The sequence below is a fragment of the Pezoporus flaviventris genome, unplaced genomic scaffold (genome assembly GCF_033815535.1).
Source record: "Pezoporus flaviventris isolate CSIRO_AGI_PZ_B2104156 unplaced genomic scaffold, CSIRO_AGI_Pfla_v1 ptg000037l, whole genome shotgun sequence".
Lineage (NCBI taxonomy): Eukaryota > Metazoa > Chordata > Aves > Psittaciformes > Psittacidae > Pezoporus > Pezoporus flaviventris.
In genome coordinates, this window is record NW_026892585.1 from 4,082,989 (window position 1) to 4,109,309 (window position 26,321).

A 26,321-nucleotide genomic window follows, 5' to 3' on the forward strand; every position below is an offset into this window, starting at 1 on the left:
GCAGAGTACCAAGAAGCATTTCAGCTGTTAAATCTGGAACAGACTCAGTGGAAATCATAGAAAGTAGCAGCAACATTTTAGGCCTTGGAAGGCTTAGGTCCAGGTTTAAAGGCATGTCTCAGCTGGCACTTTGAAGGCAGCATTAGTTACACAGTTATGCTGGGATTTGCCTCCCACCTCTAGTTTTATTTATGTAAAATTGTGGAAACGTGCTGGTGCATCCCATTTGTATGCAGTTTCTCTGTGAATTCATCATGTTAGCCTTTATGGGTAAGGTGGTTGTGTAAAATGTTAGATGCAGGGAAAAGAAAAGGTCAGTATTTCTGCTTTCCTCGCTCAAATGCAATGATCTTCACTACGTGTGCAGAGGGCATTTGGCTGAAGGATGACTCACAGGCATGGACTGGCAGAAGTCATGCTCATAATGCAAGGAATATATGCGGGTTGCCACATTGCTGTGACAGGAGCATGAGCTCAGAGACAGCTTTCTCCTGCAGTAGATATCACTGACCTGTGTGAGCAACCTTTGCCAAGACACTGCTCTGAATGCAGAAGCTCAGGTACAGATTTACCTGGAGGACTCTGCCTCCTCCCCCATGCTGCAGCGTGCCTGTTGTGGCACACGGAGGTGCCTTGGCTCCATCCTGTAGCTGAGTCTTGCAATGGTGCTGTTCCTTGTGCATCCTGGTGCGTTTTACAAAGACTGAGAGATGAAGTGCTGCTCCCTGTAGGGTAAGTGATGTAGCAGCCACTGTTCACATGGAGAGACTAAAGTGAGCTGTGGGTGATGCAGGAGTTAGGAGCAGGCTTCCCTTTCCAGTCATCCAGCGTTTTATCTTGCCCTTACTTCTTCACACCAAATTATTTCCACTCTGTGACATGAAGGTGATAGCACTGCAAACTGCTTTGACATTTGCAGAGCACAAGCAGAACAATTCATCTGATAACACTTAACAGATGCCTGCGTAAGGAAGTTGGAGAAGGTGCCCTTAGGCACTGAGCAGCCTGCAGAAGGGTTCTGGTGGGCCCTTGCAGCAGCGTGAGCCCTGGTTCTTCTGAGGAGGTTAACCTTCCAGTCAGCTTTGGGATGCTATGATTTCACTGTGTTTCAGAAGGGAGAAGTGTTGCTATGCCCATTTCTCCACCAGTAGGTGCCATCTGAAAGCAGGCAGAGGTAGAAGGAGCGCGTGGTGTTTTGTTAAGTATTATTATACACAATGCCAGCTCAAAGTCACCTTAAAAATAATTTTTCAGGCATAGAACCAGTATGCTATTGCTTATGCTAAACTGAAAACACAAGGCTGGTAGGCTAGAATACCAGTTCCTGGCTGGGATGCTGCTCACTCAGTGTGAAACCTGAAATGAAGCATGAGCTAGCATTGGGCTGGTACCCTCTGCTTCCCCCGAGGGTGCAGCAGTGTCTGTTCCAGCTGTGGCACAGAGAAAGCTGTGCCTGGGTGAAGAGGAGAATAAAGTACACATATGGTTTGACACTGCAGCAAATCCAACTGAGTGACTAGCAAGCACCAAGGGGGTGACTGTGCTAGTCTCCCTGCCCAATCCAGCCCTGTACTGGTGCATGTCTGACCCTGTGTTAGCCTGGTTCAGGGAGCTGAGTGGCAGGAAGGTTTCCCTGCTTTTTGCAGGGCTAATTTTCTGCTGGGTTTGCTTCCTGAACTGTCTCCTGAGATGTTGGGTGTTGGTGCAAACACAGGACAGTGTGATGGGAACACAGCAAGTCCTTTATGCAGCAGCTGGCTGTTAGGTTGTATTGTCTACAGCATCTTGAGTTCATAACAGCAAACACCACAAATCCCTCCATGGGAGTAGAGGTGTGATAGTTACTGCAGTAGGAGCTAATCAAATCTGGTTCCTGGTTTTGGTTTTCTTAGGAAAACCAGCTGGAAACGTTCACATGTATTTAATACAGCAGCTGCTAGACCAGAGGATAAAGGTAAATCAGTTTATGAACCTTAGCACTGACAAATACTTGTGAAAGCCTTTAGTCTCTTATGTCTTCAGTTTCCCATCTCACACAGTGAGGACTGTTAATGCTTAGCTAGCATTCAGGCTGGCAAGACGTGCTGGAGGGGCTGTATAGGTAGCTAGTGTCAACCTGTGTGAAGGTATAGATCTGTTCACAAGAGCTTTAGCACTTCCCATGAAAGCACTTTGTTTTCAAAAGGCCAGATATGTTACATTTGACTTCTGATAACTAATCACAGAAAGAATCTTTTCAGTTGCTTTTGGTCCTTGCTTGGGATAGAGAGAAAAGCTGTTGGAAATTCATTATTTCTGCTTAGGTGCTCTCTCCTTTTCCAGCCACTTCCCTGGAGTACCTTGATGATTTTGCAGTAAACTATTTTCATTCCACTGAATAAACATCTTGGTAGGAACCTAATTGAATTTTAATGAAATATGCTGGATCGTTTGAACCTACGATCCAAGTTTTTTTTGGAACAAGCACTTGGAATGGCAGGTAAGAAACTCAAAAGAAATCCTTCTTCTCATATCACAGTTGTGGACTCATAATTTCGCCAGGTTTCTCTCTGTTGGTGACATTTATAAAGAACAGCTTCTCAGTGGGATAGCCAGCAGTGTTTTTTTCATACCTGCAGCGTCACTAGAAAACAGCAAAGAGATCTGACTCCAGATTGTATGGTTTTGTGCTATAGATTTGATTATTTATAGAAGCTGCTGTCTGTAATTTCAGCACACATGAGACAGAAAGAAAACCTGAACACCTATCGGGGCGTGCTATGAAGAAATACACAGATAATGTGTAAATTCCCTCTTCTTTATCAAATCATACAGAAACTGCTCTCTCTTATGTGTCAAGAAGGAGGGGGAGGTTATGTTTCACTGATGTCCAGAAGTGACTATCCCTAGGCAGCATCCAGTGAACAACCCAAGGGTCTGTGTCATCCCATCTTTTGTACCACCTTTTGTGTCTGTTTTCCCTCATCACCACTATTGATGGAGTCTCAGCTTGGTAACTTCTGTACTGATGTGGAAGTAGGTATCATTGCGTGCATACTGCGAGGGAAAAAAAGGGAATCTGTCATCATCAACCTTTCTTTTCTTGGTGGTTGTTAGGTAATCTCTTAATGCAGTGAACTGGGGGATTTTTTCATCACAGTCTTGCAGGTGGTACATGCCAAATGGCCTTTTTTGCAGAGATTAAGGAATTGTTTGTCAAGTAATCCTATCGGGAAGGATTTTCCATGTCTGGGGAAATGAGCAAGGCAAGCCATGACAACACTTGTGTGCTGATTCCTGCTACTCACTCGTGGGTCAAGTATAGTGGATTTGGAGTGTATTTGATTTCATCAGTCATTAAAAACTAAATAGCTATGTTAGCTAGTGTTCCAATGGAAGATCAGAATGTCTACAGACCACCTCTCATACATGCTGTGTGCCATTATGTTCTCTAACACATGCCATTTCTCTCTAGTCTTTGAGTCCACATAACGAACTATGTTGTCACCCTGTGTAACTGTTAATATTGTAAAGTCCTCATCCCACAAACACATGTATGTTAACTTCCCATGCAGGGACTTGAACAAGAAAGGCAGCCATCTGCCTAGCTGCAGATGCAGCTAGCCTTACACTGGGCTTCATCAAGAGGAGCGTGACCAGGAGGTGATCCTGCCCCTCTGCTCTGCTCTCGTGAGACCCCACTTGCAGCACTGTGTGCAGCTCTGGTGTCCTCAGCATAAGAAGGACATGGAACTGTTGGAGCAAGTCCAGAGGAAGCCACGAGGATGATCAGGGGCTGGAGCACCTCCCGTATGGAGACAGGCTGAGAACATCAGGGCTGTTCAGCCTGGAGAAGAGAAGCTGCGTGGAGACCTCAGAGCAGCTTCCAGTGTCTGAAGGGGGCTACAAGGATGCTGGAGAGGGACTCTTCATCAGGGACTGTAGCAATAGGAGAAGGGGTGATGGGTTCGAAGTGAAACAGGGGAATTCAGGTTGGATATGTTATATATAACCTCGCAGTGTTCAAGGCCAGCCAGGTTAGATGGGGCTTGGAGCAAGCTGGTCTAGTGCGAGGCGTCCCTGCCTGTGGCAGGGGATTGGAACTGGATGAGCTTTAAGGTCCCCTCCAACCCAAACCAGGCTGGGATTCTAACATTTTGTGTAATAGGGGCCAAAGTTTGTTATTATCTCTGAAAGGGCAGGTCCATCTTGGCACTTTATATGATCATACGGCACATGCAACACCATGAATATATCAATGTTTAAAATAGAAGGAAGGGTAAGAGGGCAAAATCTTCATCATGATACCATCAAAATAAGAGGAACTACCTATGGTCACCCACATGTTCATGCTGCTTGGGAGCCTGTTCAAAGGGAGTTTGGCCAACCTGCCTTAAGGGATGCTGATAGCAAGAAAGAGCCAAGCACTTGCTGGGAAGTGGAGGGCCCATGTTCTTAATCCTATCATGCCAAATATTAGAAGGAGAAATAAAAGTCAAACAACCCCCTTGATCTTCTGTATGTTTATTATAATTTTAACAACATGAGTAAATTGGAATCTGTAAGCAAAGCAATTACGTGAGGAGGGTCTAATAAAGTTGTTCAAGCTACAACCTACTTCGATTGTTGAGTCAAACTGAATAGAGCAGGCTGCTTTTTGGGTTTTTAGCTTCCATGAACAGAATGGGCAGTGACATCTTTCGCTCGCATGGCAGTGGTCTTCTGTGGGCTGGGAGTTTCATAATCAGCTGAAAGTAAAACAGAGAAGATAGAAATAAACCGGTCGCTACTACAAGTAGGAAAATTGCTGAACTAAGACCTGCCTTTGGCTCAGCTGCTGAAATCCCATCAACCTCAGCGGGATCCTACTATAACAAATAATCTCCCTGACCTGAGCAGAAGAGCAAGTCAAAACCTCTGCATCAGATTCTCAGAGGTTCCATGCCTAATGGTGATTAAGGTTCTTATAAAAGCCCAACCCAGCAACCCACCCACTCTAAAGGCATTTACAGGTTATTCCCAGAGGACAAATGTCAAGAGTCTGAACTGTGTTTCTTCACAAAAGGTACAGTCAGAGTGCCAGGTCCTGTGCTCTGACTTTGAGGGGCACTGGTGTGCTTAGAAAGGGAGTTTCCTCAGGATAGCAGCTTTAGTATTAGGATTGTGTAATAGTAGGAGGAGGGAAGGCGTAATGTACCCAAGGCAAGAAACAAAAGAGCTGCTTTGCGGCTAATGTAGCCCCCAGATGCTGTAGTAGCTTTTTAATCTCGCATCTCAAATGTTCAGGGAAGTGAAACTCATGATCTACTGGAGCATTGCTAAACCTCATCCTCCCTGCAAACCACCATCTCCCCAGTACATTAGGAATCTGGGGTTGAACGACTGGGGTTGAGGTGTTCTTCCCATTTGGCAGCTTTTCCAAACCTCACCATCTACCACCCAGCCTTATGAAACACGAGAACCCTCCTAGTCCTCCTGCTCCCAGCAACCTCCCAACCCCTTCCCAGGCAGCACGTGTTCTCCATCCTCGTGGCACACCTGCTTTTTAGGAGCAGTACCTGCTGTGTTCTCCATCCAGAAGGCAGTGGTACGCAGCAATGTCTTTCTCCAGCTGTTGTTTGCTGCTCAGCAGATTTTCACGATCCCGCTGCTGCTGCTCGGTTTCCATTTTGATTTCCCCCATCTCTGCCTCCAGCTTGGAAATGACAGAGCCTAGGTTCTGCAGCTCGATGTCGTGCCAGTGCTTGGCGTCATATAAAGAGTTCTCCAGACCCCTCTTCTGTAAGGGCAGGACAGCAGACATTAAAACAGTCAGGTTTCATATCACAGAGTCACACAGGATGGGTGGCAATGGAAGGGAACTCTGTAGATCATCCATTCCAACCCCCTGCCAAGGCAGGGCCACCCTGAGCAGGTCACACAGGAATGTGTCCAGGTGGGTTTGAATGTCTCCAGAGACTCCACAACCCTCCTGGGCAGCCTGTTCAGTGCTCTGACACCCTCAAAAGAAAGGAGCTCTTCCTCATAGTCAGATGGAACTTCCTCTATTTCACTTCATGCCCATTGCCCCTTATCCCATCACTGGGCACCACTGAAAAGGGTCTGACCCCAACCTCTTGACAGCTGCCCTTAAGATATTTGTATGCATTGGTAAGATCTCCTCTCAGTCAGCTCTTCTCCAGGCTAAACGGGCCCTGCTTTCTCAGCCTTTCTGGGATTCCTGAGGATCTGGGATTCCTGAGGGCTGGCCTTGGCAGTAAAGGCTAAAGCAAAGAAGGCAGTCAGTAACACCACCTTCTCTGTATCCTTCATCACCAGGGCCCCCACCTCACTCAGCAGCAGGCCCCCGTTTTCCCTAGTCTCCCATTTGCTACTGATAGACTTGAAGAAACCCTTCTTGTTGTCCTTGACATCCCTTGCCAGATGTAATTCCAAATGGACCTTAACTGTCCTCATCGCATCCGTGCATACTCTGACAACGTTCCTATATCCCTCACAAGTGGCCTGTCCCTTTTTTCACTTTCCATAAACTTCCTTCTTCTATTTGAGTTTTGCCAGAAGCTCCTTGCTCATCCCTGCAGGGCTCCTGCCTGCTTTGCTTCATTTCTTACTCAGAGGAGTGTATTGATCATGAGCTTGGAGGAAGTGATGCTTGAATATTAACCAGCTCTATTGCCCCCCCCCTAACCTTCTAGAGCCCTGACCCACTAGATTGCTCCAAGTAGGTCACATATGCCTCATAGGGATTTTTATTCAGGTTTGGCCAGTATCTCTATTGAATATGCTTAAGTGGAGATGGAATATTTTGAGAATTCCTTTCTTTAGATACTTTGCAAAATGTCTATTACCATGACAAAGGTTGAACTACTTTGGTTACAAGGTGCAGGTGTTCTTCACGTTGTCAAGTACTGCCCACCCAGCAATTATTACTGAGTACGAAGACATTGAAGATTGACATTTGGGGTTTGGTACGCTTAGTGCACCACGTCAATCAAGAGGAACCCGGAAAGGTCTGGCATCTCTGGAAACAGCATCCACTGGAAAACGGGATCTATTCCTAAGTCTCTATCCCAAGCTGGGAGGGTTTTCCCCAGAAGGCACGTTGAATTTGCACGCAGTGCCCCCAGCATGACTTACCAAGGTCCTCAAGGATTCCGTTTCTGCTTGCAAGCTCTGTATTTTGCAGGCGGTTTCATGGAACTCGGTCCTGAGGCCCTCCACCAGCTCCTCCTCCTGGGTTCGCACGGCCGCGGTCGCTTCGGCCTGCTGCTGGTAAAGGATTGCCACTGTCATCATAACCTACTCAAATGATGGGTTAGTTTCCTTACGAACCAAAGTGACAGCTAATATTTACACAGTTCATGGCAATCCTGACTTTACATCTCGTTCTTCTATTTTAAAGCCCTCAGTTGAACAATTTGGGATACTTCTTAGTGTCAAAATTACCATCTTTTCGATGCATTTACTGTAAAATGGCTTATACCTCTAAGTGGGTATATTTTATCTCTGACCACAAAAGCTGCTCAGCATTCATACTAGTACATTTAAAATGACCTATAAAAAGAAAATGTGACTGTAATTCTCCATCTTGTAGCTATAATTAATATAATTATGCTATATATATGATATAGAATATAGAATACAGAATATAGAATATAAATATAGAATATAGGATCTAGAATAGAATAGAATTATGCTATAATTTTTTTAAGAAGCAAAGTGATTTCACTTAGTCTGTTGGATTTCAGAGGTATTCGTGGCTTGATTTCCCACTTAGGATTCGGTGAGTCACAGAGCAAGTCATCTCACACAAGTCAGAAAGATAAGTTGAATTAAGATGTTCTTATGTCATTTCATGCTCTTGTTTCTTGTGGGCTTTTATACGTGTTTAGGTCAGGGTCCTTGAAATGAGGTGAAGGAAAATGTACCTTAGCAAACCAGAAGTGTCTATAGCTTTTAATGAGGGCTGAGGTCAAGGTTTTCAGTCCAGAGCTCTGGGCTCTCTGGCAAATGGAATTCTTCAGTCAAAACCTACATTTCTTCTGGTTGACGTTAAACTATGCAGAATAGCTCTGTTCCACTCAGAAAGTTCATCTTGACCCTGTCCTGCTTTTCTGATCATGCATTTTCTTCCCAAATAAGAACAAATTTAAAGTAAGTCTGGGACCGTGCATCAGAACTAGTTTTTATAGGGGATGGTTTTGGTACCGTCATGTGAACCCCACACCTTGGTCACTGTGAACGAAATCATCTCAGGTGCAGAAGGTCATTTAAGTACAGGGTTAACCTCAAACAGAATTTAGGCTTTATGAAGCTGTATTGCAGAGGGTGAATTTCAATGCAAACACCAGTTGTCCTTCACAGAGGCTGTGCTTCAGAGAGACCTAATCTCACCTCACTAGTCCTGATGATCCCAGCCTAGTGATCCCTGGACCTGCCACTCTGGAGTCATTTGTGTCTCTTAAGTTGCATTGAAAGTGTAGCCTGCGTGTTATTATGCTATGAGGACTATAATACCTCTTTTTAAAGGGCAAGAAGGGTGCTTTTGCTCCTATACGTATAACCTACACCCATTACCTGAAGCCTAGTATCTCTCATTCACATTTACCCTGCTGGTGGCCCTAATGCTACCTATAAATCCAGCTTGCCTTTACCACGGGTGATGTTGAATCTCCTCCAAGAGATACCCTAAGCAGTCACAGCTACCTGACTTTAGCGATATGAAGGATACAACAGGCAGATGGAGTAGATGGGCCCTAAATACCAAGGATTACACAGCAAGTAAGCACACACTGAATGAGCTCTAAAGCTTTTGGTACACGCAGGGGCTCCCTAACCTCCTTACAGATTACCAGCTGAGTTGTACCAACAGTCCAAGTGGAGGGTGCTGCTGGACCCTCACTTTTGGGTTTCTTCTATAGAGAAACCTCAGCCTAGGGGTTCCTTCTATAGAGAAGTTCAGACATGGTCCTCGTGCCCTCTTCCCTTGTCAGTTTGTGGTTTCTGCTCTGCTCTTCCTATTCCTTAGAGGCTCCACAAAGCAAAGGCCATACTGAACTGTGGTGCCCACAAACAACTGGATTAATGAAGGGAGAGGATGAAATCATCCTCCTAAATCTTTACCAATCAGCTTGGTGCCTGAGTTGCCTGGGGATGTGTGGATTTCAAGCCCATCTGTACAGTTCTGAGCCAGGCGTTGTGCAGAATCTCTCATTAGTCTGTTTTTCATGGAATCAAAAGAATTAAAGGATGATTAGGGATAGAACACCATCACCCAGGGTCTGACCAGCATGACAGCTGCAGGGGGAAAGTGGCTTTGATAAGCTCTGAATAATTCTGGGAACGTATTAGCAAAGCAAGGGAGAACCTTTCATGAGATGGACTATATGGGACCACAGAGGAAGCCACATAATTGTGTGTTCAGAGCAGAGCATTGCCATGGATCAACAGCTGGTCAAGAGACAGCACATCAAGAGGATTAAGGTCTAGCTCCGTTATGACAGAAGCTCAACAGCTTGATGCCTCAAGGTTTTACTGCGTTGGGGATGAATCATGAACTGGAAGGGTTTATGGGGGGCAGGTAAGCAATGAGCAGGGGTGGATGTGTGGAATCAAGCTATGTGAATGAACAGCACCACGTCGTTAAGTAAAGCATTTTTCAGGGAAGAATATTAAAGAGCTTGCATGTCTTACAAGGGTTTAAATCACTTCTGACAATTCGGAGAAGGGTTCGAGCATTATGGACAAAGAAAAGTGCAGATGTCAAACCAATGGGCTTGAGTTTTGAGGTTACTGTCTCATCTAAGGAAGTCTCATGTGAAACCCCCTTAGGTATGTATGTAAATTGGTATGGTTTGGTGCCTGCATATCCCTGAGAAATCCAGGCAAGACTGCAGTTCCAGTCGGAAACAAAGCAAAAAGGGCAAGAGTCAGAGAATAACAGAAATACTGCCCTGATGTGTAAGTCAGTGCTAGGACATCATTTGAAATACCTTGGTCTCAGCTGGTCACAGCTACACCAAAGAGTGGGTACTGAGAATTATAGAATCATAGACTCATAGAATGGTTTGGGTTGGAAAGGGCCTTAAGATCACCCAGTTCCAACCCCCTGCCACGGGCAGGGACACCTCACACCAGACCAGGTTGCTCCAAGCCCCTGTGTCCAACCTGGCCTTGAACACTGCCAGGGATGGGGCAGCCACAGCTTCTCTGGGCACCCTGTGCCAGCGCCTCAGCACCCTCACAGGGAAGAACTTCTGCCTTAGATCTAACCTGAACTTCCCCTGTTTCAGTTTGAACCCATCACCCCTTGTCCTATCCCTACAGTCCCTGATGAAGAGTCCCTCTCCAACATCCTTGTAGCCCCCTTCAGACCCTGGAAGCTGCTCTGAGGTCTCCACGCAGCTTCTCTTCTCCAGGCTGAACAGCCCCAATGTTCTCAGCCTGTCTCCATACAGGAGGTGCTCCAGCCCCTGAGCATCCTCGTGGCCTCCTCTGGACTTGCTCCAACAATTACAGGGAGCTTTCTATGTCAGCTTAAGCTCATGATTTAAAGAGGAATCCAGTCTGTAACTTCATTCATTTTGCTCGTTCCCATTTTATTATCTGATCGCTCTTTACTCCCGGAGCACAGAATGGTGTGCTGTTACCCAATGGGCAACTCTTCTCTCATTTTCTCAGCCTGTTTTTGTACTCCAGCCCCCTGAGAAATGAAGTTAAAATATCAGGGACCAAGGAAACTCTCACAGGGAGAAACTGAAGGAAGTGGCAAAGAGGAGGGAACTGCTCTCCCTCTGCTGTTGCAAGAGTAAGAGCAGGTTTTTCACAGTGTGAGTAACCAAGTAATGCAACTTGGCCATGTAAGATAAGTGTACAAGTTGAAAAAAGCTGAGCTCTTGTTACCAGTATAAATAGTGATAACCTAAATACATCTGCCTGAGATATAAAACCGCATGAGGTATGAGATACATCATCATGCGGATTTAATGAGAGGTATACCTGGGGACAAAACCCTCTAGAATGTCATACCAGAACGTGATCAGAACCACAACTGATCTTGCCAGAAAAGCAAAGCAGGAAGAACTTAAACTAGTGAGAGCTTAGGGTAGGATGGCTGAGCAGGGATAGGTTAGGTATCAAAGACACGGGAGCGGGATCCAATGATCAGTCTAGTATGAGCTGGCAGTTTTGTCCTCAAATGATATCTCTGCAAGAGCAGGTATTGGAAGGTGTGAAAGAAATAGGAAGGAAGAAGTGGTGGGGCTTTGTTTGCACAGGAGGAGGCAGACCAGGCCACACAGGGAAGTGGGGACACTGAGGAATTTGGTGTGTCAGGGGCATGAAACCTGTCTGTGAACCAGGAACAGATTTTGTGGGAATAGCTCAGGAGGTTTCTGAGGATGGGTTGGCTTCTCAAGGCTGCCTATGCCTTGCATGGAGGCACTCTCCAGGCTCACGTAGCTTATTAATGTGTCACTGATGTCCTTTGGGGCTGAAAATCAGGGCCCCACAGAACAACCTGATGGAGACTTTGCTTAGTAATGGTCTGGCACGGCCACAGACTTGATGGGCCCTCTCTCTGGTTGGCTTCTTGTGCGTCCCCTGGCACCTTTGGTATCAACTGTTGTCACAGTTTCATTCTTTCTGTTGAAAAGAAACGCCTACTCAGAGCTTGCATATATGTTTGCAAACACAGTTTTGGCTTTTTTCTTGCTGTTTGCCTTCACTTCCCCCCACTTTGTACCATGGAACAGGGGTGTGTGTGCTTTTACTATATATTACATATAAATATTACATATAGCCCAACTGTAGTTATGATCTGCTGTGCCATGCTGTGCTGTAATAGCCACCGCAGGATGAGATGGCTGCTAACAGACAGGATCATTCCCTGATGGTCATCTATGATCATTACTCTTCTCATCACTTTTCATTTCTGAGTTAGTATCCAGCTTTCCCACTGCTGCCAAAGGATACAGTAGTAAGGAGGAATCCATGAGGAGTCTGTGTAATTAGTAGAGAGCATTATGTATTACCTTTTTGATTTACAGACCCCTCTAAAGTGTTCAGCAGAGGAGCGGCCCTAGCGAGAAGGGTATCAACCGATTGAGTTCTGGGCCACCACTTGAAGATGTTCCTGCTCTTTGCAGGGGGTTGGACTGGGTGAGCTTTAAAGCTCCCTTCCAACCCAAACCATTCTATGGTTCTATGGTTCTAAGTCTGTTTTCCTTGGCCAACATTTCAGAGCCCCTGAAGCCTCCCACAGATACCTGTGGTATCAGCAGGGTCATTCCCACCACTGCTTACCTCTGCCTCCCAAGAGAGCCACACACTCTGTGTGTGTTTTCCCATGGACTTGGACCAAAACCCTTTAGATTTTTAAGACCATTTTTGTTTCAAGGAGAAACCAAACACCCAACCCTCAAAGTTACTGCAGGGTGTTAGGTTGGTGTTTGCTTCAAACCTGTGGTGCTGTTGTGCTTACCTTGGTACGAAGCAGGGCTCCTGTCTCAGCACGATTCTTTTCAATGTCTCTCTCCCAGTGGATCCTGATTTTTTCCAGGATGTCATCCAGGCCACTTCCCAGGGGAACATCCAGTTCTTCCAGCTGAGATCCCGCTAGCTGCTTGTATAATACCTTCACATCCTTGAACGAAAATGACAGGCAGAAAGTGAACTGAACCATTGACTTCAGAGAGGCTCGAGGAAGAGCTTGCTTGGTGCCAACAAAGAGAATCATTACATTTGGCCCCGAAAGGCATCTCTACATCAATGATTTAATGCACTGGAGGGTTTCTTTGCCAGATATGGATTTGCCTTTGCTGCCTCATGGGGAGTCTTGCTTCAGCTCTGGGGTACTGGAAGCCGTTTCCCCTTTGGTGAAGGAGGCTGAAGCCCTGCACCAAGTCACTGCCCTCACCGTGGCAAGTTTCTCCAGCAGTCAGAGCTTGACACATGCACACTGCAAACCTGGGGCCCAAACCCAGCACAACTGCGCTGCCAGGAAGGCTGCAGTGTGGACATTGGGTCAAGGAACTAACAGCTTGCAGCAAACCAAACCCTGCTCTTCCCTCTCTGCTGCACCATGCAACGACATAGACACAAGTCGTGCAAAGAATCTTGTGTGAGCCACCTGTGTGCTTCTATGCATGTGCATGTTAGATGAAGAGCACTCTCCTTCTCCATGGCAGCATTCTGTTTCTTTACTTGTAAGTGCTCCAAAACCGTGTAAGCAGTAGAGAATTGCTGTGTCTAGAACTTAAAGGTAGCCCATCAGCTGTACCTTGTGTTCAGGAACACAAGAATAAATGAGGTTTGCACATGTATCTGAACTATCTGGCACCACAGGCCTTTTACATCGATCTGTTCGTATGTCCTATTGGTGTGAGCAAAATGAAAAGTAGCATAAAGCCATCTGCTAACTGTATTTGTAAGCAATAGCCTCTGACAGTGACAATACTGGGGGAAAGTGGATGGGAATTACATGAATTATGAATCTTTAAGAATGAAAGCCTTCAAATGTGCTCACTCCGTGTTCACAGGAGCTTGACATGGATTGGAGGAATGCAAAGTTGGAATGATTTCAGGAAAGTCCTTGGGACTTCACTGTGCCACAGCTCAGCTGGAGTAATGGCAATAGTTGCTTCCAGCCTTTATTCTTTGCCTTCTCTTGAGCAGCTTCCCCTGGTGCTGCTGCCATGGGAAAACCAGGTCCGTGCTGAGGTTGCTCAGATACTCCAAATGGGTAAGGAAATGAACATCATTCTACCCTGCACGGGCTCCTCACTGGCTAAATGTGGAGCAAGAGAAGCTGCTGGGAAGGTGGTGTCCTTGTTATGCCATATTTATGGGCAGAGAACAGCCTCAGTGCCAGCATTTCTGGTTTCAGGAACACAGACAGAGGCTTAAAGGGGATCCTGTGTATTTCTATCAATGTTTTGTTTTCCCTCTTATCTAAAACTATTTCCATCTTTCTCGTGCTGTGCAGCACTGATGGAGCCATAGGTTATTTTCTGCACAATGCCAGCCTTGGGATTAGACTTGTGAAAGCAGGGAGGGGATAAAGGAACTTCATCTTGGCAAGTCAAGTCCATATATACCTGCCAGTGATGCTGGAATCTTGTGGTTGGAGAAATAACCTGGAAGAAAGGTAAGGCAGGATAGTGCCTTGCTTCCATGAACCACCTCAACCCGATCTCCCTTTTAACTTTTGAAGCATCAGGACCCTTGCTTGTTGCCCCTTATGTGGAATTAGTAGTAGCTCCATATCCAAACTGCCATCAGTAAAGAGGGTGATGTGGATCTGATCCTGAAACCCCTGCTGAAGGCAATAAACCACCTTCATGCACAGTGCTGGTGAATGTGATGAGTAAGTGGGAAAGCATTGCAAGACTGGGTAATGATGGGCTTCCCTTCCAGCTGCCTGTCCCCCTGACTTGCTTCTGGGGTGTGTTGCTCAGGAGAGATTCTGCTGTGGGAGCTGAGCAGCTCGCTGAGCCAAGCAGGGCATGTTCAGAAGGACCTGGCTATAATGTTCAGTGTTAGTGCAGCAGGACCAGAGCTTGTTCCCTGCACACTCTTTACATCTCTGGCTGAGGATCAGACCTCTCTGGTGAGATGTCCACATAGGTGCAACCCTGTGACCACCGTGTGGTGTCTAGCAAGAAGTGACACGTCTTCCATGTCATGTTTATCAGGCAGGAAAGACTTAAGACTTAAAGGCAAGCAATTTAGAGGTTAGTGCTTGAAGTTAACAGAGAGAGAGAGACATAAGAGCGGGTTTCAGAAGAATCCCCAGCCCCAGACATGACAGGCAGAGCTTTTTAGTGCTTGGTTTGCACTAGATGTATGATACCAACCGGATGAAACAGGCACACATTGGCTTTGCAGTGTCCCGAGTCTGGACTTACTTCTTCATGAGTCTTTGACAGCAAAGTTAGTTCTTCTTTCATGCTCTCTATCTGACTCTCCAGATCCATTTTAGTTAAATTAGCATCATCAATCACTTTATATAGCGAATTAATTTCGTCTTCCACTGCCTTTCTGAATGGCTGCTCATTTTCATACCTGCAGAGAACACAAAACCCCCCCAAAACCTTAATCCAGCACAGTTCAGCGAGAAAAACCTGCTTTCTTTTCAATGACACCATTTGGGCTAATTGCCTTGTGTCCCAGACAGAGGCACAGAAGATATACTTTGCTCTCACCTTGTCTCACTGTGCTTGAATTTAACTGCCAAAGGACCCTTTCATGAACTCAGAGTGTAATAAAACAGGCCCCTTTGCGCTCTGCGCTGCCGTGGTTACAGCCCAATAGGAGTCCTGAACAAGCACGGAGAGGCATATGGTATTTATATACAGTATGACTACGGGTGGCTCGTTCTCTATTTGCTTGGCTGTAAAATGAGAACCACTGCTCCTTCATCGACATGAAGACTATTCAGAGCTATGGTTAAAGAAAACACGTTGCACGTCAAATGCATTACTGTTACTACAGACATGCTGACGGAAGTCTGGTCTATGTTCCAGGGCCCCAGCCCATCCTTAAGATGTAGTAGTATCAAAAGAAAAAGGGGATTTGAGTGGCTGGTTTGTCAACTAGAATTGCTGCTTGTTTCTAAACCGTGGCTGCCGTGGTAGGAACAGGTTGTGTCAGGCAGTTGTTGCTATTCTACAGCGCTGCTTGCTGCATCACTCTTGTTTCTGCCTTTTCATTTCAGGCTTTCCACTGAAGATGTGATGAATCTCCTTGGTGAGAATCAGGAGCTTTTCCTATGCAGTGGGTTGATTTGACATTGGTTTTGTGATGGAAACTGCGTGCCTACACCGCAAGTGTAGGACATAAAGCCGTCAAATGAGTATCGCAGAGCGGTACCTTTCTGAAATGAAAGGCAAACCTCAGAACAGGATTAATGCTCTTTTTGATATGTTTAAATAAAATAATACCAGAGGGATGATAAAAATCAGAGGAAATAAAGCCCAATGAGTCTGAAACACAGTTTGTGTGTCAGGTGGTGCAAAAATCTATTTGAAAATGAACGAGCCCATTATGAGGAAAAGCTGGAAGCTGAGTCAAATCTAAAGAGCTGCATGCACTCATGCACATCAATATCAGACTCTGAGAACAAAAAGACATCAAGCAAGTAGTTTGCCAGTATTTAAGATCTTTTGCTATTCCTTTCTCTCAGTAGAGATGAGGAAAACCAGTGCAGCCCATTTGTTTTCTTATCTAACACTTCCACGCGGACATGTGTAGTGGTGTGGTTTTTGCTTGTCAGCTGCTGCAGCAGAATGGTCGTGACTTCCCAAACCATTTATGTGGGACTGAAAATCACAACTAAAAAGCACATGGAAATTTTGCCTTTATTAAATGTCAACCCAAATGTGAATGAATACTGACCTCTCAGTAAGAGACCTGTGTCTGTATGCCAAAGAATAGCTTGCGTAATGTTGTAGTGCACATTTATGTTCCTTTAAACCTTAAAAATATTCCCAAATAATGTTAGCATCAGAATTATTTTGCTGTTACAACCCCCCTCCCAAGGCAGGTGGTGAATGCTCCATCCCTGGCAGTGTCCAAGGCCAGGTTGGACAGAGCCTTGGGTGACACGGTCTAGTGTAAGACATCCCTGCCCATGGCAGGGGGTTGGAACTGGGTGATCTTAAGGTCCTTTCCAACCCAAACCAGTCTGGGATTCTATGAATAGTCAAAAGAATGAGCCCATTCTACTCACTAAGCATTGCTCCATCACAGAGTAGGGGTTTGCCAGGGTAAAGTTTCAAAGGATGTGGCCAGTTGGTGCCACCACAACTTTACCTGTCTTTAAAATCTTCAGCACAGGCTTGAATGTTCTCGGTGTGCAGCATAAGACGAGCATTTTCGAGGACTGCTTCGCCCACCTAGAAGAAAGAGACAACGGAGCTCAAGCAATGAGGAGCTTCAGCACCTAACTACGTGCACTGTACATGTGTCTTAAGCAGATGGATAGCTTTGAGTCTGAAAACAAGCCTCTAGCCGAGGGCTGTTCAAGTGACTCATTCCAGATAGATAGCGTAATCAATTACATTTGTACCTATAAAGGCACAAATTCTCTGCAAAGAGGCTGTAATTTGTCACCAAACTCATTCCTCCCCAGCATTCATCTTCCTGTGGAAACACATTTATTGTGATCATCAGCTGGTGGCAAGGGGCAAAATTCATTCCAGCGCGCGAGGTCCGGGCATCGCTTAAGTCCCACTTATATTTTCACGGTACAGTTTAAGCAGCACTTATGCAGTTCCTATGCTACTTCCCATATCAGCAGGCCTCTGCGGGGTTGTCCTCTTCAGTGAGTCAAGGAATACTTGTTGCTTATTCTGCCTGCGAGCCGTCCTCAGCTCCCAGAGCATCGTTTTCCTCCTCTGATGGGATCCTGTAAGCTCCTGTGATACGTGTGAGACCTGAGAAGCAGGGGGTCCTGCGAGATTATTACACTGAATGGGAAATGCTTTGGAAAGATTGAGCAAATAAGTCTGTGCTATCATTGCTGTGGCTCTGGGGTGGATCTTTAATGCCCAGGAGAGGCTTGAGGGGTAAGCAAAGCGGAGAGGCTTGTGACTTAACAGCTTGCTGTGATTCAAGGATATATAAAATGATAAAAGGGTTAAAAAGACCACATGTGCACTGAGCTATGGAAGTGACCCAAACCATGTGGAATTTAGCACCAGAGAGTTCACCCCTGCAAACAGCTATCTGAGGACTCCAGCCTTCCCATGGTCCGTGATGTCGCTCTGAAGGAGCTAAACTGAGCATCTCTTTGGGCTTTTTCAGGACATACCCATGGAGATTTGCAGTTGAATCTAAACCACCACGTGAATAAAAGCAGCTTTTTAAGTGGGATTTAAAGGGAGAGTTCTTGAAGCAGAAATCTTTCTTTCGACAACTGAGTCTGCAACCAAATGAGATCACAAATCCCCCAAAGTGTTCTGCTGCCCTGAGGTGAAACTGGCCAAGTCATGTGGAGACATCAAGGCTGCATCCTGCAAGTTATCTGAAGTACCACAAGTGGGATCATTGCCTTAGTACGGTCCTACCTGCCCTTCAGCCTGCTGCTTGGTGATGGGGTGAAGGTGAACATGCAAGGCTGAAGCTTTTCTATGTGGTTATGAGTATTCATCCTCACAAAAAAGGGCTTACTGCTCCAAATGTCTGGGACAAGCAAATATGAAATCTATGAAGGCATCTGACAAGGAGAGATCCGGAGGAATTCCACACATTAGGAAGTGCATAATGGATCATGACGTTAAAAGCACTCTGCATCTTCTAAAGAGTTAAAAGAAGTGGTTTGCTTGCTTCTCACCTACTCTTAGGAACAAAGAGGGAAGGTGGCTGTGGCTGGAGCTCCATTCCTGCCAGCTCCAGCTCGGCGCTTGGCTTCCGAAGGAAACAGATCTCATACCATTGCACTGGCGGCCAATTTCTCTTTCCTGTGGGATTTCTTGGCCGATTCCACCCCATAGGGTAGAGGGATAGGCCATCAGAGACAGGCAGTTCCAACACGCTGCATGCAAATAGCATCTAGACAGAGGAGAGAGGCCTGAGAACACTGCTGCTGGGCAGAAATGGGTTTCAGCATGGGAGAATGAAGGGAGAGCAGGAGCCAGGGATGTTACAAAAGCCATAGGTATGGGCAAGGAGATGGTATCTCAGGGCACACCAGCCAGACCTGCTGGGCCATACGCAGGTACAAGAGACTTTCATGTGCTTGCTGGCACACAGAACAGGCTCTTCTTCGTTGTTCAACCCCGTATTTCCTTCTCCCTGCTCTTTTGCAGCCCCACTTTGCCAGCACTGGCTTAACACCCCAACACCTTCTTTGTCCTTCTGCGGCACTGGGGACATGCTGCTTTGCCATCCTCGGGTCCCAGTGCACCAGGAGATCTGAGTGTCTCCTGAAGGATGGAGGGAATACATTCAGTTTTTAGATGGCAGCAGTATGGAGCTAGAGGCAGTTCTTTGACTCAGACTCAATGGTTGAACTGTTTTCTTCCTCCTTTTCCTTTTCCTTTTCCTTTTCCCTTTCCTTTTCCTTTTCCTTTTCCTTTTCCCTTTCCTTTTCCTTTTCCTTTTCCCTTTCCTTTTCCTTTTCCTTTTCCCTTTCCTTTTCCCTATGGACAATGTTTTATATTCCTGTCAACTCACACCCCTGTGGATCATACAGGAGCTTTGATTTCTTTTTCCTGATTCAAATCAGGGAGCTGCCCTGTGATTTGCCCTGCCCTGTCAGGACAAACCCATCAGTGAGCCCAAATCTGACTTAAAGTCTGATGAGAATGAATGTCTTTGAGGGAATTTGGAACATCCCACGAGCAAAAGCAACATTAAATGCTGTGAGCTGCACGGTGCCACTCAGAGGCATGTTGGTGGCCACATTTAGAGGCTGAATCCAGTGGAAGATGGCTCTTGGGCTGCAATGAGAGCAGAAGCAGGGAATAGCTGGTGATGTGCCGCTGCCTGGATTCCTGCCCCTATATAAAGTGCTTTTTAAAAGTGCTTTTCAGTAGAAATCCTGTGGGTTTATTGAGGCCTTTGAGGTGACTTCTTACCTGCCCCACAGTGGAACCCTGGTACCATGCTCCTGAGGACTTGGTCAGTACCTGACTCCCCTGCCATAGGCCGGCAGCTAATGCCAAATACTCAGGGAGGAAGACCAGGGCTCTCCAAAGCTGCACACAGACCTGAACTGTATAAACAGTATAACAAAGCCTCATGTTTGGAAGGCTTCAAACGAGGGCTGTGGGGGGAGCCAGCAGGCTTTAGCCTTTCAACCCTCCTGGACATCAGCTGAGTATGCTCCAAGTCCAGCAGTGGACTTGCAGGGTAAATAGGACATGGTAGCCTCTATGCAGAAACCAGGTATCCTGGGAAACTGTGCTTGGCACAGGCTGTGAAGCCCTTTCCCAGGCTTCAGCAGAAGGGATGTGAGAGTCCCATCTAGCGGCCCTTTGGTTTGATTGAACTCAATCAACAGCGGGAGGCGAACACGCAGCGTTTTGCTGACACACGCACTGAAGTGCACGGTGCAGCGGTTTAGGAAACACGTTTCTTTGAGTCCATTGGGAATGAGAGGGCTTGTAATGCTGCAGGCACTTAGACATCGCCTTCTCCTGCACCTCAAATCCTGTGTTCAGCTCTGGGCCACTCACTGCAAGAGAGACATTGAGGTGCTGGAGCGGGGCCAGAGAAGGGCAACGGAGCTGGTGCAGGGCCTGGAGCACAAGTGTGATGGGGAACGGCTGAGGGACCTGGGGGGTTCAGTGTGGAGAAGAGCTGAAAGGTCTTTTCCAGCCCAGTTGATTCCATGATTTTATGATTCTCTGTTCATAAAGCAGAAGGCAGCACTGTCCTGCCTCACAGGACTTACAGGAGGCTTTGGTCACTGATGCTCCTGTGCCATTTGAACAGCCAGAATGGGAAGTGTTATAAAAATGCAAATATCATTACTAACAAGGGCTCCTCTAAGTCACGCATTGTGTTCAACACTCGGAGCTGTGATGTGCATACACCTTTTGAACGTGGTTTTTTTTCGGCTCTTGAACTAACACTATTTGTGGTATAAAGCATCTTCACTAGAGAGCAGCAACGATTTTCTTTGATTTCACTGGGGTTTTATGGACATGCAAATGCAGTTCTGATTTTTAGGATAAAAACCTTATCAGAAATCTGCATCAACATCCCGGCCCATTTACTGTGTTACAACTGACAACAAGGAAAACCAGCTGCTTCAAGGGACTGCAGACTCCAGCCTTCATCTCAAAGCCTGATGTGAAACAGACACACATGGGGAGAACTTATCCCTGGTGACTGGCAACCTTTAATGGGACCAAGCTTGGCATTGCAAGGTTTACTATGCCTTTCAAGATCTTAGCTATGCTTTAAATAGCTTTAAATAGTTTTGCCGTTCTTATAAATGCCTAAATCCTTTCTGAATGCAGCCATATTTGTGGCCTCAGGTTTGACCTGTGATAATGAATCGCATGGTTTAATTATTCATGTAGTGGAGAATCATCTGGCTTTTAAGTTCAGTTAAAGCAAATGATGTGTCTCTGGAGAAAGATCAGAAGACGCCGGTCTGGTCTTTCCTTCCACACACAGAAGGAAGTTCTTATCAACCCATCACCTCCAACGCACTTTAATTCATGCCTAAACCAGGCCAGAAGCATGCAACCCAGTGTCTGCTGCTCAGGTGCCAAGCAGGAAGAGCAGAACACTGTCATGCTTTCCATGTTGAACCTCTTCTCAGGGCCTGAAGAAGGAAAACTCCATGTTCACAAATGGTGTAGACGAGGCCTCAGTGCCATGGGTTAGTGGTGGCCTTGGCAGTGATGGGGAATGGCTGGATTGGATGAGCTTAAAGGGCTTTTCCAACCTGGTTGGTTCTATAAGTCTACGATTCAAAGGTAGCAAGAGTGGCATTTGTAACACCACCTTGGTAAAGGTAATACCTGGAATGGCTGGGAAGATTGATGGGTTCTTTGCTGATTCCTGCTACATCCAGGAAAGCACGACTTCATTTGTACATCAAATACTTTATAAGTAAACAGGACTGCATCAGAGAATGCCTGGTTCTTAAAGCAGGATACCTTCTAAAGAAACACTCTGTAAAACCTGGAGTGTTGCCTAAGCACAAGGAGAAAACCTCAGCCCTCCTCCTCACATCTGCAGGTGAAGGGAGTCCAAGGTTGTGCTCTTGGAGGTGCCTGAGACGATACCATTAAACCTGATCTATTGCCATCCTCTGTAACGGTGGTTGATCAAGCTCCATGTCATTTGGTGGGAGTTTGTTGTGCCATTCCACACATTTCCATACACTACTCATGCACTGTGTTGTGTTGGACTGTGTTACAGGTAACACCCAGCCGCTCTCCTGGCCCCCGAAATAAATCACTGCATGTGAGTCCTCAGGCTGTCAGTCCTGTATATTCCCCAGGCTTAACATTAACATTGAGTAAATGCTGACGGTAAGGTCAGGTGCACATAGAAGTATCTCTATAGAAAAACCATGGTGATGATTTTTCAAGCGCTCCCAACCATGCACAGGAGTCACAGCAGTGATCAAGTTGGTCCAGGACATCGATTCCTTCTCCTGTGACCTGAACCATGCTACATGCCAGCTCATAGACAGCATAGATCTGTGTGTCCCACAGAGCTGTAATTGCACGGTCACAGAGGCTGAGCTTTTCTTCTCTATAAACTTGCTGAGAGTATTTCAAGCACCCTCTTTTCCCAGGTGCTGCCCTGCTCTGGGGGAAGGAATTGCTGTTACATCCAACCTCCTACCCTGCCCGAAAGACATTTGATCAGAGATGGGATTTTCCACAAGAACACTGGGATGAAGCCTGGAGACAAGAAGTGTGCCCAGGGTGAAATGAGATGGATTTGAATTTCTTTCACATGAATTCCTCTCCAGAAGGATTTCCCATTTCCCTCATTTCCTGCAAGGCTCCTCCCATTTTCTGCCTGTCCCGGTTAGTGTGTGTCCCCCTGCTCTGCTAAAAACCAGCTGCCCAGCAGAGAACCGATGTTGTGAGCGGGATAATGGCTTCCCATCATTCAGCTCCTGTCAGTGTTCCCCTGCTGCAGTAACAGCCCTGACAATCGTGGTGCAACACGAGGGAGTTTTAGAATCACAGAGTCAACCAGGTTGGAAAAACCCTTCAAGCTCACCCAGTCCAACCGTTCCCAGCACTCCAAGGCCACCACTAACCCATGGCACTGAGGCCTCGTCTCCACGCTGTGTGAACACTTGCAGGGACGGTGACTGCAGCCCTGCCCTGGGCAGCCTGGTCCAATGCCTGAGCACCCTCTGGGGAAGGAATTGTTCCTCAGCTCCATCTAAACCTGCCCTGGTGCAGCTTGAGGCCGTTTCCTCTTGTCCTGTCCCTTGTTCCTTGGGAGCAGAGACCGACCCCACCTCACTACAACCTCCTTTCAGGCAGTTGTAGGGAGCCATCAGGTCCCCCTGAGCCTTCTCTTCTCGCTGTCACGTTTTCCCCCCTAGCTCTGTGTTCAGTACTGGCACTCAGTTGTTATTGCTGGGAGGAAAACCACCTGACATTTGGGATGCCAAAACACACCCCAGGAAAGGTAGGGGGGAAACAGGACCTCAGGACCACTGGCGTCTCTTCTATCCCACTGTGGAGATGAGCCCGTCACATTTCTGACTGTGGGACCAGGAGAGCCCTATGTGCTGTATCATTGTCTTCTCACCAGCGTGGCAGGAGGAAAGGGCTCCTGTCTGGATACCCCACCTGCCCAGCTGTGTGTGTTTCTGTGCTGATTCTTGTTCAAAACCGGTTCCTACCATGCACATTTGGGCTAAACCCAGTGGCTGCTCCTTCCACCCTAAAACTCTCACAGCTGCTCCATGCAAATGGCACCAAGGGGGCTGTAGTTGCTGGGCATCCTTCTTGGCTGAACAGATGGGGCTCCCTGGGAATCCCAGACTGGTTTGGGTTGGAAGGGACCTGAGAGCTCATCCAGTCCCAACCCCCTGCCATGGGCAGGGACACCTCACACCAGACCAGGTTGCTCCAAGCCCCTGTGTCCAACCTGGCCTTGAACACTGCCAGGGATGGGGCAGCCACAGCTTCTCTGGGCACCCTGTGCCAGCGCCTCAGCACCCTCACAGTAAAGTGATGTAATTCAGAAAACGTTATGCATTTTAATGGTTAAATAGGTATGGATTAAGCTAATCTTTTATTTTCTATGACACTTGCAAATGCTATTACTACATAGCTTTACTGTGCTGGTTTTACATAGGAAAAGCCTATTGTCTAAGCTCAATTTCATTATGAGCTGCTCTTACTTACTCATACAAGAGGCAAGGCAGCAGGGTGACGCTATAAAGAAAGGTTAAAAGGAAAGCAATTTGGGTGAAAACTCATTACATGAGTCGGTTCATCAGCTCTACAATGCTGGGCTTTCCTAAGGAGAAAAATCAAGTGGTCCTTCCTAAAACACCTACAGTCCTACTTCTTTGGTCCTAACCATAAGCTCTGGTGGGTTTTACAAGGGAGTCTACAACTGCAAAATGGACACTCATCGGGAAAACATGGGATGGTTACAAAGCATTAACCCCCCCATCTCGCATCAGTCTCCATCTACCCCAGGGGATGGTAGTTTTGAGGGCATGTTTTTTGGGAGCACACGTTGACATGATCTTTGTATAACAGCTTCTCCTTCTGCATTCAGGGTTTGGATGCCATTTGTAGTGTTGTGGGTGAAGACCTGCCCTAAAAATGGAGCACACCATCAAAATGCACCCTTCTTCCTGCACCAGTGTGAAACTCGGGACAGCCCAAGGGAAAACACATGTTTGTCCTGGGGAACTTAAGTCCTTCATGCTTGCAGAAGACCATCTGAAGATGGTGTCTTCTGTGCCTGCTGGGAAGAGATGGGCAAGACTCGGGATTCCAGCTCTTTGGCTCCACTGGCTGGGAGTTGGGAAGCTGGGACTCGCACCGAGAACTCAGCGGATAGAGCCCTGTGTTCATGCAAGCAAGGACATCAACTCACAAGTCCTCCTGGCCAGCAAAAGGAACTGGGTTTTGTCCACAGGGTCAATGCAAAGACCAGTTGGCACCCCTGCAATAAGCAGTTTCCCGGACCACCCGCAGCCTGTGCCGTATGGAGAAGGTGGGAGTAAGGAATGGTGGAGGGGTGACGAAGGGAAGGAAAGGAGCCACTCATTGGTAGCCGTTATTATCAAGCAATTACTGGTTTTAAATAAATAGACCTTTTGGAAAGGCAATGAAGCAACTGAGGGAATAAAGTAAAAACCTGAGTTGCTGATAAATAAACCCAGCCCAATGTGCTAGCCATAAGGTGAGGGATAAACTGACCCAGCCCTTGCAGTCTTCTGTTAATCACTCTGATGCTCAGTGTCCTAACTACCGCCAAGCAAAACATAAGAAACACCCTTTCCCCCCATTTTGATCAGCACCTTGGGCTGCATTTCAATTGCCCCCGTGTATTGCCTAAGGCAACTCTTCCGCTCAACAGGCGCCTTCCGCAGCACACTGTGAAACGATAACTGCCATGAAGATGGATTCAAAGCCCTTGAGATGAGGCGGCGTTCGCCACCAGCACCAGCCAACCCTTGCGCTTGGGGCTGGAGCTCTCCCCCCCTCCCCTCCCTCTCACCTGATGGTAGATGGCCTCCCAGTTCTCCCGCAGCGCTCCCCAGCTGCCCACGCTGGCCGCTTTCTTGTCCAGGTACACTCTGATGTGCTCCTCCAGCTCCTGGTTCACCTGCTCGAGCGCTCGCACCTTCTCGATGTACTCCACCAAGCAGCTGTTGAGGCTCTCGTACGAGAGACCCCGGCCCTTCTCCAGCCCCGCGGCCAAGGGCACGGCGGCCGAGGAGCTGCGCAGCCCCTGCAGGAACACGCTGCTGATGCCCAGGGCTCTGCGGGACACGCGGGTGCCCAAGCTGCTCACGCCGCCCGTGGGGACGGTGCCCACGTAGACACCGGGGGGTCTGGACAGGCTCCCCGCACCGCCGATGCTCAGCCGGCGGCCGGGCGGCCCCGAGCTCTCGGTGGCGGAGGCGGAGGGCTGCTGGCCCAGGAAGGACGACCGGCGCCTCGGCAAGGGCATGGTGCTGCTCCGGCCTGGCCCGTGCCGCAGCTCGGCCCGCACTGGTGGGAGGGATGTGCCGAGCCCAGCACGTCGGGGGCTCGCCGGGGGCTTCGGCTTTGTGCGACGGCTTTCTGGAACGAGGGCTTTGTGCTGGGCGGGAGCACCCGACACATTGTGCGGGAGGGCGCTGGGTCAGCAATCCCATTGCAGGCGAAATCTCCCTGCTGCTGCTGCTGCAAATGTGGCCGGTGAAAAGCACAATGGTGTTTACAGGGACAGCGGGGCGAGCATTCAGCACCACACACGTGTTGAAATACCAGCGGTGTTTTCTACGCTGACAGCCCGGTGATTTCCTGCCCTTGCACGCACAGGTATCGCGACACACGTTACACGTGCATTGGCCGCTCGCACTCGTGCTTGCTCCAGGCAGTCTCCTGCAGCGAGATGTTACTTGAAGGTGGTGAAACCCAAACGGCTGAGGAGCTGGCAGGGCAACAGCCGAGCAGAGCCGAGCAGCCTTTTGCTGCTGCAGAGCCTCAAATGCCCCCTCGGTCCTGCTGCAGCTTCTGGATTTCTCTGTGCTTTGGCTCCATAGAATCCCAGAATGGTTTGGGTTGGAAGGGACCTTAAAGCTCATCCAGTTCCAAACCCCTGCCACGGGCAGGGACACCTCACACCAGACCAGGTTGCTCCAAGCCCCTGTGTCCAACCTGGCCTTGAACACT

General features: G+C 47.5%; 1 protein-coding gene across 4 annotated transcripts; it reads right to left on the reverse strand.

The window, feature by feature from the left end:
- Window positions 1-4,487: 4,487 nt before the first annotated feature.
- BFSP2 (beaded filament structural protein 2) lies at window positions 4,488-25,660 on the reverse strand. Of its 4 annotated transcripts, none has more exons than XM_061465052.1 (7): window positions 25,159-25,660; window positions 16,792-16,874; window positions 14,886-15,042; window positions 12,461-12,622; window positions 7,117-7,248; window positions 5,538-5,758; window positions 4,488-4,727 (listed from the first exon to the last, which is right to left on the reverse strand). In XM_061465052.1, exons 1-7 carry the CDS (start codon window positions 25,612-25,614, stop codon window positions 4,724-4,726), a joined length of 1,215 nt encoding a protein of 404 aa, XP_061321036.1. In that variant the 5' UTR covers window positions 25,615-25,660; the 3' UTR covers window positions 4,488-4,723. The 4 variants fall into 4 exon arrangements, with proteins under 4 accessions (XP_061321036.1, XP_061321035.1, XP_061321034.1 ...); XM_061465051.1 differs by having other exon boundaries at window positions 7,117-7,278; XM_061465050.1 differs by having other exon boundaries at window positions 14,835-15,042.
- Window positions 25,661-26,321: the final 661 nt, after the last annotated feature.

Excerpts from the sequence above, each read along its gene's own strand:
- BFSP2 (XM_061465049.1), bottom strand. The coding sequence starts at position 25,614 with ATGCCCTTGCCGAGGCGCCGGTCGTCCTTCCTGGGCCAGCAGCCCTCC. Across the intron at positions 16,875-25,158 it reads GGGAGGCCATCTACCATCAG|GTGGGCGAAGCAGTCCTCGA; the intron begins GTGAGAGGGAGG and ends TCTTTCTTCTAG. Across the intron at positions 12,623-14,834 it reads ATGTGTGCCTGTTTCATCCG|GATGTGAAGGTATTATACAA; the intron begins GTTGGTATCATA and ends TTTTCGTTCAAG.